Source organism: Leucoraja erinacea, chromosome 5, assembly GCF_028641065.1.
Source record: "Leucoraja erinacea ecotype New England chromosome 5, Leri_hhj_1, whole genome shotgun sequence".
In the NCBI taxonomy this organism is placed as follows: domain Eukaryota; kingdom Metazoa; phylum Chordata; class Chondrichthyes; order Rajiformes; family Rajidae; genus Leucoraja; species Leucoraja erinaceus.
In genome coordinates, this window is record NC_073381.1 from 84,224,186 (window position 1) to 84,240,371 (window position 16,186).

Below are 16,186 nucleotides of genomic sequence, written 5' to 3' on the forward strand. Positions count from 1 at the left end.
TCCACTTCAAGATCCGTTGTGTGAACTGGCAGCACGCTCGTTCACCTGCCTTTCAGGTCAAGAGTGATTCATTGTTATTTGTACCGATAACGGAATCATGAAATTCCGTTATCGGTACTTGCTGCATCTTAACGTAAACGCAATAACACACAGATAATATATCATAATCAAAATACAATCAATTAATAACTTCCAAAAATGTCAGCAGAGGGCAGCACTGAGACTTCCAATGGCTCTGGTTTCGTGGATAAGCCCTAAAGAATCGGATCCCTGATGTTAATTAGCACCCGAAGCAGTAATCTTTGAAGTCGCACCGACATTTCCACCAAGACTGAACCAAGGAAACCCAGTTGCTCTGACATTAACCGGGGAGATTTAAATCGCGGCGCTAGTTTGACAGCCCTATTCAGGAGCAAATGCATGTTAAAGTCATCGTTTCTAGCGGGGTTGAGTTATTTGGCACTAACGATTGACGATTAGTGGTAAGAAATTAAGAAGAGCAGGAGGCAGTGTGGAGAGAGAAATCAAATGAGATCGACAGGAATTCTGGTGAAACAACAAGGTAACAACATGGTAACACTTTTACTGAGGTTCAGGACACTGCAGATGCTGCAATTGGAGCCACAAACGGCGGGAGGAACTCCGCGAGTTCCGATGCAGGGTTCAATTGTTTCTTTATTGTCACGTGTACCATGTACAGTGAAATACATAGTTTTTGCATACAGCTCAACAAGACATCGGGTTCGACCTGATACGTCGTCAATTCCTTTACCTCCACTGATCCCGCTCGATCCGTTAAATTCCTCCAGTAGATTGGTAGTTGCTCCATTTGAATGGATCCTGGAAGCAGATTCACAATTAACTTTTAAAGAGAAACGAATAAATCATGTAACGGGAAACATATAGTAAGACATTTGGAATCGCGCAGAGTGTGGGATGATTACATTATTCTTGTACATTTATAGACACAAACAGTCAGACAGCGTCGCACATAGAATCATAGACAATAGGTTCATGAGTAGGCCATTCGGCCCTTCGAGCCAGCACCGCCATTCAATGTGATCATGGCTGATCATCCACAATCGGTACCACGTTCCCGCCTTCTCCCCATATCTCTTGATTCCGCTAGCCCCTAAGCTCTATCTAACTCTCTCTTGAATGTATCCAGTGAATCGGCCTCCACTGCCTGAGGCAGAGAATTCATAAATTCACAACTCTCTGTGTGAAAATGTTTTTCCTCATCTCAGTTCTAAATGGCCAACCCCTTATTCTTAAACTGTGCATCCTGGTTCTGGACTCTCCCAACACCGGGAAGATGTTTCCTGCATCTAGCGTGACAATGATTGTTTCTGTTTCTGTAAGATATCTTCTCATCCTTCTAAATTCCAGAGTATACAAGCCCAGCTGCTCCGTTCTATCAGCATATGACAGTCCCGCCATCCTGGGAATTAACTTCGTGAACCTATCCTGCACTCCCTCAATAGCAAGAATATCCTTCCTCAAATTAGGAGACTGAAACTGCACACAAGACTCCAGGTGTGGCCTCACCAGGGCCCTGTGCAACTGCAAAAGGACCTCTTTGGTCCTATACTCAACTCCTCTCGTTATGAAGGCCAACATACCACCATTTCTTCACTGTCTGTTGTACCTGCAAGCTTACTTTCAGTGACTGATGTACAAGGCCACCCAGGACTCATTGTACTTCCCGTTTTCCTAACCTGACACCATTCAGATAATAATCTGCCTTCCCGTTCTTGCCTCAAAAGTGGATAACCTCACATGTATCTACATTATACTGCATCTGCCATGCATCTGCCCACTCACCTAACCTGTCCAAGTCACTATACATCCTCATAGCGCCCTCTTCACAGTTCCCACTGCCACCCAGCTTTGTGTCATCTGCAAATTTGCTAATGTGACTTTTATTTCTTTCATCTAAATCATTAATGTATATTGTAAATAGCTGATCGAGCCTTGCATCACCCCACTAGTCACTGTCTGCCATTCTGAAAGTGATCCGTTAATCCCTACTCTTTGTTTCCTGTCTGCCAACCAATTTTTTATCCATGTCAACACCCTACCCCCAATACCATGTGCTCTAAATTTGTCCACTAATCTCCTGTGTGAGACCTGATCAAAGGTTTTCTGAAAGTCCAGGTACACTACATCAACTGGCTCTCCCTTGTCCATTTTACGTGTTACATATGATCCGAATGACTACAATAATTTGTAAAGAAATTCACTAAAAATGACCCCGTAATCTCAAACATCAACTCCTAATTGTGACTGTTATAAAATAGCTGCACGCTAACATTGACTATGTTTTTGCTTGATGTCGTTTCTCCTTCCTTGTGTTTATTTTCAACCCTCAGTTAACAACGGTCAGCGAGATATTCTGCGATTGCACTGAAAATATTTCCTGATCGGACGTATTTATGATTTTGATTTTTACAGTAATTTGCAGCTCTAAACTGTTTTTTCCCCTCCTCCATCCTATTATCTTAGTTAAAATGTATTGGCTTCGTTCAGTGTGTATTTATTTTCAAAGTAATACAATACAGTACAAACGAATAAACGAATATCCCGAACAAAATTAGTGCAACGCTTTGTGGATGGGTACAGGATATAAATAGCGATCCAAGTAGATAATGGACAAAAGTATCATCCAATGTGGTCATGGGGTATATCAATCATGCACTCAATGTTCAAATTTCGTCGGCTAGTGTGTTCTAGGTTGTTGAGAGCGCCACATAGGCTTTGATCACGTTTCAGCGATTCTACTGAGAAGTGCATTGAAGTTGAAGTCTCAAGATTAATTACCAGTCTCTCACTAATAAAGAATCGGCCATCAGTGATGGAAGCCGCTGGTCTCCCCTGCACAACACCAAGGTGGGCGAACACACTTAAGCATGGTCAAACATTGCGACAGGGTTAGCAGACTAAAAATGTAACCAGAATTGCCCGTCTCTTTCCCAGGCTGTAAATCCAGCCTTACTGCATAATGTAAATCCCTTCTGTTCTTCCGTTTGTGCAGCCCATAACTCAGCTATTTGTCAGCGCTCGCAATGACTCTGTCGCTGGCGGTTTCACAGGACCGGCCCGAGGGGACTAAATTGAGAGAGCGTCGTCTCATTTGCAGGATCCTACCCAGCTTCTTGCAGGGAGAATCAACTAAATCCTCTCATGAATCGGGTTATCTATCCCGTGAGTGCATAACGAAGGTTGCTCGACAATTATTAGCGTAGTTGACACAGAATGCTGGAGTAACTCAGCGGGACAGGCGGCATCTGTGGAGAGAAGGTCTGGAATGGGCGACGTTCCGGGTCGAGACCCTTCTTCAGATTTCAGACCCATTCCTTTTCTCCACAGATGCTGATTGTCTCGCTGAGTAACTCCCAGCTTTTTGTGTCCATCTTCGGTGTAAACCAGCATGTGCTGTTCCTGCCTCCACGTTATTATCGTGCTGTTCTGCAGGATTAGTCAAGCCTGCGACGCTCACCTTCCCTTCACGGAGACACAAAGCCCTCTTGTCCTGGGCAAGGCGGCCCCGCCCGCCCCGCCCCGCCGGAAGCGCCCGCCCCCCTGCCCCGCCCCGTCGCCTCCCCATTGGCCCGCACAGGGGACCTGCGGGCGCTGGCATCCAGAGCGATGCTCCCTATTGGCCAACTGTGCGGCACAGGCCCGCCTCCCCGGCGAAAGGGCGGCGTGGATTGGTTGCGGCAGCGATCAATCAGAAGCGGAGCCGGCTGTTTCCGGTGAGCTGGGTCGGTTGCGGCGGCCGTTTGATTCTGTTGGTTGCCCGCTCGCGCCGCCCTCGAGCTGTGGTCAGGCCGCGCGCGGTCAGCGGCTGCTCAGTGAGACCCAGCCCGCTGCTCCCGCCGCCCTTTCCCGAACCCGATCCCTCCATCCCCATCTTGTTCTTCTTCTTCACTCCCCCCTACTTGCTGTTGCTTCCATGGCGAAGAGGACGGCTGCTGCTGCAGCAGCTGTGTGGGCCGCCGCCCTCCTGGCGCAAGGTAAGCGGAGAGAGAAGGGAACCGGCCAGCGGGGCTTGTGTTTGTGCGCTGGGTGGGGGTGAATGAACTAACGAAGCATCAGACAGTCCCGCAGTCCAGGGCTGGCGGGTGGGAGAGTTTCTGCTGGAAGTTTTGTCATCCGTGCCGGCATCGTGCCGGTGAACTTGTCGGTAGTTTCACACAAATGCAACACCATCCCGCTGGAAGAGCGTGCAGCGCCTTTGCAGGAAATTTATTCCAGGCAAGATGTCAGCGCGGCTTGAGAATCTTCAACAATACATGTAGTGTGAACATGTGTGTGTTTGAGAGCCGCTGCCGTAACCCCAGTAACAACGAGGGAGGAGAAGACGGCGATTGGCGACCGCCTATCTGGTTTCCATCCAGGTGTTTTATTCCGTTTTTGTCAAAAAAATCCTCAAACTGAAGCACTTAAAAAATACCCGGAGCCCGATCTGCGCGCTGTGATTGCTGTAATAATTACAGCCAGATGTCATCGTAAATTGGAGTCTGAAACATTTTAAATCTTTCGGCCGTGATATCTCTACTCTTGCCGCCGCAATCGCAGATTAATTTCAGTTGCCGTGAACGGGATTTGGTAGACTGGTGATAATGAAAAGATTTCGAGTTGCCGATTGGAATTGTTTTATACGAGTTTTAGAAAAGTTGCACGGTCGGGGGAGACAATGAAACCCAGCTAGTGAATTGTAACGGAGGTACACAAAAATGCTGGAGAAGCTCAGCGGGTGCAGCAGCATCTATGGAGCGAAGGAAATAGGCAACGTTTCGGGCCGAAACCCTTCTTCACTTGTAACGTTGCTTTGTGAAACGTTATATTTCTTGATCCCATCGTCCTGGTACAGAGAACGGAGCTGTGTTCTTTGCTCCATCTATACTAATCCCTTGCAACGCTCATCCCGCGTCTACTACGTTTCAAATCCCCTTCTAAATATTAAAATATGAGAGTATCTGCCTTCGCCACCTGGTCGGGAAGTACGTTCCAGATTTCGGTCACCCTCTGGTGCTAAACGGTCTTCAGATATCCTTATCTTCCCTCCCTTATCTTCAAACCAAGCCGTCAGATCTTGGTCAACTCTGCAAAAGTCAAACGATTCTCACTATCCACCCCTGTGATCCCCATAATCCCATTCCTTCTCCCCAGAAATGCTGCCTGTCCCGCTGAGTTACTCCAGCATTTTGTGTCTACCCTCATAATTTTATATATCTCTATTGGGACATCCTTGTCCTTGAAAGAAAACTTTTTGGCAAAGGTAGTCTGTCCCTCAGCCAGTGTATGTTCTCCTCCATTGCTGGCCAAACGGAACTGCCTTCAATGAAAAATGATGGTGCAAGGATCCATTCATCCTGTCGCCCTCATGTTAGTTGTAAATTGATTTTTTTGGATTGCTGCTGCTTCTCTTGTTTCAATATTATCCTTTTGTTGTCAGAGAATCAAACTGAAGAAGAACAGTTGTTATAGATGTTTAAGAAGGAACTGCAGATGCTGGAAAATTGAAGGTAGACAAAAATGCTGGAGAAACTCAGCGGCATCCATGGAGCGAAGGAAATAGGCTTTGTTGTTACCTTTGGTATATTTAAATCTAGGAAACTTCCATGTTGCATCTCTGGCAACGTTTTCTGAAAGTATGCATCAGTTTTGCAAATGTTTAGCATATTGCAGTCAGCAGTCATTTCCAATACACATCTCCAGTCCTATCACACTGCATTCTTTATCTATTTAGTCCCTGACAGCTGTCTGAAACAGACTGGACTGTTCCAATCCGTGTTCTAAACCTTGTTGTGTTGTCTGATGAAGGGTCTTCAACTTGAAATGTTAACTTTGATTAATTCCCACTGACGCTGCCTAATCTATTGAGTCTTTCAGCGCTTTTCTGGTTTGTTGAAATTAGTTTTGGATCTTTTCTCAATGTCATCATCACAACCTATTTCTAGCTCCGTACGTGTGATTCTTCATCCGCATCACCCTCATCGCACATCGTCCGAAACTCTCATCCATCCCTTTAATAATAATATTAATAAATTTAATTTTTATAGTGCTTTTCTAAGACTCAAAGTCTCTTTACAATAGTAACAGACAATAGCAAATGTCTGTTTTCTAAACGTCTGTTTGCTAAATAGTATCCCTTTGTTACTCTGATCTTGATCATTTGAAAACAACTTGTGGCTGGTTATCCAAAATCATCTCAATTAACTTCTACTAAGTCTGGTTGATCCCTCACTCCTTGCCCAAGCTGACTTGTCATAACCTGAAATCTTTGAAATAGGAACACCAAGGGAATACTCAATTGGTCAGGAAGTATCTATAGAGAGAGTGATTTGCTGATCTTTGGATTGTGGAAAAGTTGGAAAACAAGTTTGCTTTAGGTTGCAGCAAAGTGACAGTGTAATGTGTCCAAGGACAATGTATGAGATAGAGTGGAGACTGGGAGACCTCATGTGCTAGTCAGGGCAATGTTAATTATGTCTGGCAGAGGAAAGTGAAACTCTGAGCAAATAAAAGTGCTGGAGGAATTCAGTAGGTCAGCAGCATCTGTGGAGGGAATGGATAGATGACATTTCAAAGTTGGGGCCCTACTTCAGACTCTCTCAGCTGTCTGTATCTGAAGAAGGGTCAGAATTCCAAAACATCATCTGTCTATTCCCTCCACATATGCTGCCTGACCTGCTGAGTTCCAGCACTTTATTTTTTTGCATGGTGTCCCAGATATTGAACTAGGAGCCCTGACTGGTGAATTAAGCGTGCCATACATCCATCATTTCTATTTTCTCTACTTGTGTCTTGTGCCGCTGCTTCTGGGATGCTATGTAGAATGTAATGCCACTAATCAATAACAACTGGTGACAAAATACACAATTTTTGTCCAGTTAGCTTAACATTACCAATTTCAAAAAAAGAAAATGAAAACAAAACAGGTTGGGTAGTATCTATGGAAAGAGAAGCATACTGATGAAGGATTTTGAATTTGACACCAGCAGTCTGGTAAAATTTTGGAATTAACTAATAAAAGAATAATAGTGTGATGGAAAATCATAAGTTATTCAAGCTGTCAACATGGTTTTATCATTGGGGAATACATGTCTGACCAATTCACTGGAGTACTTTGAGGATGTAAGAAACAGGGTGGATAAAAGTGAGATTTGTATTTGGATTTGCAGAAGGCATTCTGTACAGAGGCACATATAAATAACTGCACAAATTAAGATTGCAGGAGATTAAGGTAATATATTGGCACAGTTAGGGGATTACATAACAAAAATAATTTGAGACAAATAGGTGATTTTTGGATTGGCAGTGGCTATCAAAGATCATTGCTGCTGTCTGAATTATTTACAATCTAAGTTTAACAACTTGGCTGAAGGAATTGAGTGTACTATAGTTAAAAATCTACTGATGACAAGGATATGTGATGTCGCAAATTGAGGAAACAATCTAAGTTGGTTGGTAAAATATAACGTGGACAAATCTGAGGTTTTGGGAGAAAGATTAAAAATGCAAATGGTGATTTTCTTTTAAAGAAGTGAGATGGCAATTGTGTTTTACAAAGGAATCATTTTTCAGCACATAAGCAAAGGGTAGGCATACAGCTGCAACAAGTGGTTTGGAATGCTGAGAGTGTTGGTCTTTATTACCAGGGATATGGAGGATAAAAGTAGGGAAGCTTTAATGCAGCTTTGTAGGATGCTAATGAATCTCCACCTCTAGTACTATTTTATAGACGCTGTGTTTAAGGTTAGATGGGTGGGCAGCAGACTCATCAGGTTGATCCCTGGGGTGAAGAGAAGTTGGGCATGTTGGCTTAAGCTTGTTGGAGTTTAGAAGAATTGTTATCACATTAGACCAAGATTTCTCATGTTAAGATGTTTTTTCCTATGGGTTATTTAGCAGCAGGGAGAATAGCTTCAGAAGAATGGTCGTTCCTTTAACTGAGAGATGAGGATTTTTTGAGACTCTTTGGAATTCTCTACATCGTAATGGTGTACAGGAGGAGCCATTTACTACATTGAAGGTGTTGATTTGAAAGAATTAATAATCGAGTTGCAGGGTATGTTGACAGAATGTAGAAGTGCTGCATCGACCAAGTTTGGTTCAGTCAGATCTTCCGATTGGGGTAGATTTTGGTGTAGATTAGCCTCCAGGTTTCTGGCAGCTTCTAAGAAAAAGCCCACAATTCCTTTTATTGACCATGTTGGCTGTGGCGAATTAAGAAACTTATTAAAATAGATTCACAGCAAACAAGCAATAGCTAACATTTAAATAATTGAAGGTACACAAAATTGCTGGAGAAACTCAGCGGGTGCAGCAGCATGTATGGAGCGAAGGAAATAGACGACGTTTCGGGCCGAAACCCTTCTTCAGACTGATGGGGGGTGGGGGGGAGAAGGAAGGAAAAAGGGAGGAGAAGGAACACGGGGGGGGGGGGGTGGGAGGAGACAGCTCGAGGGTTAAGGAAGGGGAGGAGACAGCAAGGGCTAGCAAAATTGGGAGAATTCAACGTTCATGCCATCAGGACGCAAGCTGCCCAGGCGGAATATGAGGTGCTGTTCCTCCAATTTCCGGTATTTTGATATAGTTTATACATATCCTGGGGGAGAGAAATCAACACGCAATGTTGTCCATCTGTGGCTATCAAGAGACCTTGAGGAACAGCCTTATTTTTCCCAGAAGAAGTAGCAAACTTGAAGATTGGGAAAATTTCAGAATTCAATAGAGGGCCATCGTGTGAACAAAGGTAAAGCAGAGTAGGAGGGTATGTTGTCTACTTTGGCTTTAGTAAGACATTTCACAAAGTCCGTTGTGGTAGGCTCATTCAGAAGATTAAGATGCATTACGTGGACTTGGTAGTTTGGGTTCAGAACTGGCTTATGTATAGAAGACAAAGGGCAATGGTGGAAGGGTGTCATCTTGGCTAGAGGGCAATGGTGGAAGGATGTCATTTTGATGTTCCACATGGATCAATTAATTGTAATCTCAACTATATTCCTCTGTTGAAGGAGAGTGTCGACCTGAAACATCACCCATTTCTTCTCACCAGAGATGCTGCCTGTCCCGCTGAGTTACTCCAGCTTTTTGTCTATCCTCTGTTATGTTACCTTGCTAAGACAGTATATCAAGTATCTCCCCCTTAAAATATGTACTCTTCTACCATAATTTTGAGACGATTCCAAGGCATGACACTTTGAGAAAACAGCGGGCATAGTTCTACATTCTTTCAGTGGAAAGAAACTTTCATATCCATCCTACAAAGACCCATGAAGATTTCAATGTTTTATTTTTTCCCCTTCTAAACCACTATATATATATATATATATATATATATCTATATATATATATATATATATATATATTACATATATATATACTATATATATATATATATATATATATATATATATATATATATATATATATATATCTATATATATATACATATACACACATACGTATATATACACATATACACACACATATATTATACACACATATTAATACATATATACATATATATACACACACACACACATATATTAATACACATACACACATATATATATATATATATATACACCAATAATCATATACAATCCTCTCACTGTGGTCTCCATGTCCTATATCATTCTCTTTTCTTGGATAGTCTCCAAGGATTGAGGACGATTTGTTTAAAATCTGGTTTCAAGATGAGGCCAATGTTGAATAGCAAATGCTGGCAAATCCACATGTGGCACAGGAGGGGCCTGGTTGTGTGGTAGATAGTTTGTAAATTGGTGTGGTCATTTGTTTGGGCAAAGCCTCTGTAGGCTCCCAAGGCAGGAAGGGCTACGAATGATCCTACTGCACTTGATTAATGGCCAGGTATTCTTAAGAGTTGCCGGTGAATTTATTTATCGAAGGCTTTGAGAAAACACTTTAAAATCTCTTCCTCTTCCTGGTATTCTCTTCCCATGAAAGTGTACAGATTGAAATCTTTTTTGGCAATCTGTTGTTGGGTATGCAATGATTTATCTTGTCCAATCAAACCAGCTGACTGTAATGCCCCAAAACTGAATCATAACCTCCATTTGATTTCCCCTATCAATAATTGATAACAACCCAGTCATTTTCCTAATTCAATCCTATAATTGCAAACCGCTTTGAGCACTTCTGCATTATCATGTAATCAGAAAATGTTCTGCAGCCTGTATTGTTCCTTCAATGATCAGAGAAAGATGTAATTTTTTTTAACAGTTTCCAGAATTTCAGGAAGTTGCTATCAAAGAGGTAATTTCTGGATAAGGGAGACTGTAACATGGGTGCACAAGGCTGAAGGAAGTTTAAAAACAAAACATTGTTTTTTTTTGTATAGTCCGGATTGTTAACATCCCACAGGTATTAAATTGCTTTGTTTCCAGCATAATTTGTTTGGATGTCAAATATTAGTGCTTTACATGTCCTTGAATATCACAGCCAATGAATTGATTTTTCTTCGAAGCAGTCACTTCTGAAGCAGACAGCACTGCAAGACTGAAGACTTCCATACGGCAATACGTTGTTGACCAGTTCATTTCTTTGCTGGCACAACACAACTTGCATTCTACTTGCATCTTTCCTGCAGTATAATGTCCCACTGTGTTGTTGAGGATTTACCAAATAAAATTTGACCCTGAGCATGAGGGTATATTCCAGACAGATGACCAAAAACTTTTGTATTCCATAACAAAGTTAGTGGGCTTTTGAAATGATCATTTTATTTTTATGGTGAAGGTGGAATGGAGTAGAGTGAATTCCAGTACTTGGCGCAGTTGCAGGTACTATGCAAATAATGACATTATACATTAATCAGAGTAGGAGTAGAGACATCTGAGAATTGTAAAGCTGGAGAAAGTTGCAGGAGGTGGAAGCAATGTTGTGGAGGAATTTTAAAGCAGGGATGAATTTTAAAATGAGGCTGTTATTTAACAAGGAGGTGATGGATATCTGGATTTATTGTTGTAGATGACAGATTTTTGGCTAAGTGCAAGTTTATGGATGGGTGACCAAGAATGTGTTCGGAAGCTGTTAAACTAAGGAGGTTGATTAATTGTGCAGAGGTGGGAATGGGTGGTCTTAATAACGCAGCTGATGTAATTAAAAGTACATTACAGGGTAGATGTAACACCAAAAAGATGTTGGATCAGTCTTGGATGGCTGCAAGAGTATTTTAATGTAGTGTGTTTTTACTCATTTTCTCATTTTACTCTAATTTTTATTTTCTCAATTATTTCACCTATTCTTGCCACATATTGCCTTCAACCTTTGCCGACTTGTCCATTATCCCTCTCCTCAGGAAATCGTCATTTTGCTTCACTGCATGTAGATCTTTCAATTTCATGTCCCCAAAATTAAGTCTTCCCTTGGTTACCTCCATGCTAAAAGACACCGTTCCAGATAAATATTGTTATATACCATGAGAAACAAGAGACACATTGCATTGTAGAGAGCCTTTCATTTCGGGAAGCTGTTGATTGCTACCATTTTGTTTTTAGCCATGGAGATGATTTTTGTCTTCCTATGTTCCTTTATGGCGATAATGTGTAATTTGCTACCCCAGGGTGAAGTCAAGGCAAAAATCAAGGCATAAAGTCATGGATGCTGTTAAGAGGAAGCTCCCTTGTTATTATTTTAAGGTTGAGTAAAGTAATATAGTGTAGCCATGGACTTACCAGCAGGGGTCAGTGGATAGAAACTAGAAGATGTGAACATATATTTTCCACCCTGGTTTCTTGAATGAATGCTGGTGTCTGTTGTACCACAATTTCTCTTGAGGACTTGCCCACTAAATCAAAATTAAAAGCTGAACTATTTAAACTATTGTTCAGGAAAGGTTCTCTGTTAGAAATGTGCTTTTATGTTTTTTTTTAATTAAAACCACAGGATTAGAATATGATATGTAGTTGGTACTATAATATTGATAGTACAGTATAAAGCATGACTTTTGTCCATTTGAATTTGTGCCAGTGCATTCAAAGACCAAGCCTGTCAATTTCATTCCATCAAACCATGGTTTCCCTAGTATGTATCCTACTCCATACAGTACATTCCAAATCCTTATCTCGTGCAAAGCATTAGTTTAGTTCTCTCAACCCATGTATCTTTGCCTCCTTGTTACTAGCCTCTGCCATTGTAAGCAGAATCTTTTTACCCTAACTATCTATTATTTTTAACAGTACTCAATCTTGTGTAAGGCTCGCACCAGGGTCTCTTCCATACCCCGCAACACTGCTCTCTCTCCCCATCCCCCCACTCGCAACAAGTCCCCCTAGTCCTCACCTTTCACCCCACCAGCCGTCACATACAAAAAGTAATCCTCCGTCAGTTTCGCCACCTCCAACGTGACCCCACCACTCGCCACATCTTCCCATCTCCCCCCATATCTGCCTTCCGCAAAGACCGCTCCCTCCATAACTCCCTTGTCAATTCTTCCCTTCCCTCTCGTACCACCCCCTCCCCGGGCACTTTCCCTTGCAACCACAAGAGATGCAGCACTTGTCCCTTTACCTCCCCCCTCGACTCCGTTCAGGGACCCAAGCAATCGTTCCAGGTGCGACAGAGGTTTACCTGCATCTCTTCCAACCTCATCAACCTATTGCGTCCGCTGCTCTAGATGTCAGCAGATCTATATCGGTGAGACCAAGCGGAGGTTGGGCGATCGTTTCGCCGAACACCTCCGCTCGGTCCGCAATAACTAAGCTGACCTCCCGGTGGCTCAGCACTTCAACTCCCACTCCTACTCCGTCTCCGACCTCTCTGTCCTGGGTCTCCTCCATGGCCACAGCGAGCAGCACCGGAAATTGGAGGAACAGCACCTCATATTCCGTTTGGGGAGTCTGCATCCTGGGGGCATGAACATCGAATTCTCCCAATTTTGTTAGTCCTTGCTGTCTCCTCCCCTTCCTCAGTCCCCCTGCTGTCTCCTCCCATCCCCCAGCCTTCGGGCTCCTCCTCCTTTTTCCTTTCTTGTCCCCGCCCACCCCCGCCCCCGATCAGTCTGAAGAAGGGTTTCGGCCCGAAACGTTACCTATTTCCTTCGCTCCATAGATGCTGCTGCACCCGCTGAGTTTCTCCAGCTTTTTTGTGTACCTTTGATTCTCCAGCATCTGCAGTTCCTTCTTAAACCTTGTGTAAGGCTTCATTGACTCCTAAGGAACTATCTGTTCAAGAAAGAATTGCAGATGCTGGAAAAATTGAAGGCAGACAAAAGTGCTGGAGAAACTCAGCGAGTGAGGCGGCATCTATGGAGCCAAGGAATAGGTGATGTTTCAGGTTGAGACCCTTCTTCAGACTGATGAACTATCATTGCCTTTTTGGCCTGTCCACCTCTTCCCTGGAAGCCGTGAATCTCTTCTACAGTTATTTCAAATCCTTTAGATTCTTCGGTGCAGTGCCCAAAATTGGTGATACTATTATTCCATTTGGATTGAAATGTTAACTTTTGAAGGATAGCAACATTTCATTGTTTAATAAAGCCCAGAACCCCATATGCTTTATGAACTGCTTTATTTCATCTGCTATTTCTCCACCCATTTTGCTTGTGTGTCTCTAACTTGGATCTATTCCAATTCTCTCACTGTCTACCACCTGTTCAACATTTTATCACCTGCAGATTTTAATATTCTGCCCTGTACTCAAAACCATGTCGATGACATCTTTAAATTGTATCCAAGTACATGAGTTTAGGATTGGCCTTTGATTCTCTCCACTGTAAAAAGCAAACAATCGCAGTAATAGTTTTCAATTATCAGTCAATTTTGAATCTGTTTCCTTTGCTTTTGGTCTTCAATTCAGTCAGCAAACTTATTGTGGCAATGGGTTTTAATCAAACTTCCTTCTGAGTGTTATGCAAGCAATATGATATGTACAACTGTTATCAATCCTACCTTATCCTGTTCCTAGATTCATATGGAGTCAACCATGAGGAATCCATGCTTTTCTTTTACTATCCAAGAAAAACATCCACAAAAACTCATTCATACCCATTGCCATAAACAGCTTAAATGAACAATGGACAAATTAACCCTGACGCATTGTCACTTTACACGTATCCACAACTTTTATCTTGTCTACTTTTACAGTTTTTAATCTTTATATTTGCTTTTAAGATCGATACACACTGTGTGTGCTCGCAGAAATCTGTGTTGTATGACTGCTTATCAGTACATTGTCCTGTCTGTATGTTGAGCCACGTCAAAGAAGATTTTCTGTTACGACAGACAATAAAGTTTTCTGAATCTGAATCTACTTTATTTTTTAGTTTAGATTAGAGTAACAGTACGGAAACCGGTCCATTGGCCCACCTAATCCGCACCGACCAGCGATCCCCGCACATTAACGCCACACTGGGGACAATTTACACTTGTATCAAGTCAATTAACCTACAAACCTGTATGTCTTTGGAGTGTGAGAGGAAACCAAAGATCTTGGAGAAAACTCACGCGGCCACGGGGAGAACGTACAGCACCCGCAGTTGGGGTCAAATCTGGGTCCAGGGCACTGCAAACCCTTTAAGGCAGCAACTCTACTGCTCTGCTACTGTGCTGTCTACTACTCTTTATCAAAAAGAATAAAAAGTTGAGCAGAGAAACAATGCTGGAGGAACTCTGGCCAGGGAAATGGGTTGGAAGGGATGGGAAAGAAGGGAAAGAAGAGGGATAAAAAGGAAATGTGGGATTCATGTGGGAGATAAGTGTACAAAGGAGGGTGTGTGACTGGGGTTGAAGTAGTAATTTGTCCGCATTGGGCTGGGAGGATATTACTTGAAGTTGGAGAATTCAATGTTCATACAATTGAATTGTGAGGTATACAAGTGGATGTGCGATTCTGTTCTTCCAGGTTGCATGTGGCTTTAATAACTGGGAGTTCCGGCAAGCCTTAGTGGACATAGCACAAATGTTCAGTGAAACGGTTGCCTAGTCTAAACTGCATCTTGCCAATGTGAAGGAGGCCACAGCGGGAGCAACGAATGCTGCAGACAATATTGGAATAGGTGAATGTAAGCCCCTCTCATTTGGAAGGGTTGCTGTAATCCCTGGATAGGCGTGAGGGCGAAGATGTAGGGCCAGGTGTTACGTCTCATATGATTGCAGGTGAAAGTATTGGAGGGTGTCTACATTTTGGAGAAATTTGACTTGGGTAACATTGGAATAGAATTTGGACATATCTTCTGCTTGCCCTATTTTCGTTATTTGTTTTCCAAACTTCACAAACGATTAATGTTATTCCTCAGCATATTCCTGTGTGAACATCCAGCGAGGGTAGAAATGGGTAGAAATAAGTTGATCACTTTGATGAACTATACAATAGGACAGCCAATAGTAGTGGGAATTAGAGGAGAAAATATGTTGGGAAATTGCAGATACGTGGAGGAGTAATAGGGCTATAATAAGTGAGTTTTAATTTATCTCGTAAATTCACCAGAATTCACCAGAATTAAGATTCAAGAGAGTTTATTGTCATGTGTCCCTGATAGGACAATGAAATTCTTGCTTTGCTTCAGCACACAGAACATAGTAGGCATGACTGCAGAACAGATCAGTGTGTCCATATACCATTAATATAAATATATACACAAATGAATAAATAAACTGATAAAGTGCAAATAAACAGATAATGGGCTATTATTGTTCAGAGTTTTGTCCAAGCCAAGTTTAATAGCCTGATGGCTGTGGGGAAGTAGCTATTCCTGGACCTGGTCGTTGCAGTCTTCAGGCTCCTGTACCTTCTACCTGAAGGTAGCGGGGAGATGAGTGTGTGGCCAGGATGGTGTGGGTCCTTGATGATACTGCCAGCCTTTTTGAGGCAGTGACTACGATAGATCCCCTCGATGGAAGTTGGGAAATATAGGTAGAAATGCGACTGGAAGATGTTTAGCGCCTCCAGTGAAAAAATGTGAATAGGATGTATGAAAATGGGAAGGCTGTGGCCTAGCGTTTGGAAGAAAATAGGAATTAACCAGATTGTGCCCAGATGACTCTCTTGCTCTCTCTCTCGCTCTCTACAAAAAATAAGGCATATGTTATGTATAGACAGCTGGGGTCATGCAAGTTTCTTGAGGAGTACAATTAAGGAAATCAGGAAGGGAAAAAGGGACAAATATTCTTAGCAGGTAAATAAAGGAGATTCTATTTTTAACGAAAAGGTA

The 16,186-nt window shown here is 42.5% G+C and overlaps 1 protein-coding gene and 1 long non-coding RNA gene across 2 annotated transcripts in view; one reads left to right on the plus strand and one right to left on the minus strand.

The window, feature by feature from the left end:
- Positions 1-657: 657 nt before the first annotated feature.
- On the minus strand, positions 658-3,558 carry LOC129697509 (uncharacterized). The gene is made up of 2 exons (XR_008723536.1): positions 3,500-3,558; positions 658-840 (listed from the first exon to the last, which is right to left on the minus strand). It is a non-coding gene; the product is annotated as an uncharacterized LOC129697509 (long non-coding RNA).
- A 221-nt stretch (positions 3,559-3,779) lies between these two features.
- Positions 3,780-16,186, plus strand: part of ptk7b (protein tyrosine kinase 7b) — a 150,316-nt gene continuing 137,909 nt past the window's right edge. The window contains exon 1 of the mRNA XM_055636138.1: positions 3,780-4,016. Coding sequence (XP_055492113.1) covers positions 3,956-4,016 — 61 coding nt within the window. The 5' untranslated portion in view covers positions 3,780-3,955. The remainder of the gene's footprint in view (positions 4,017-16,186) is intronic.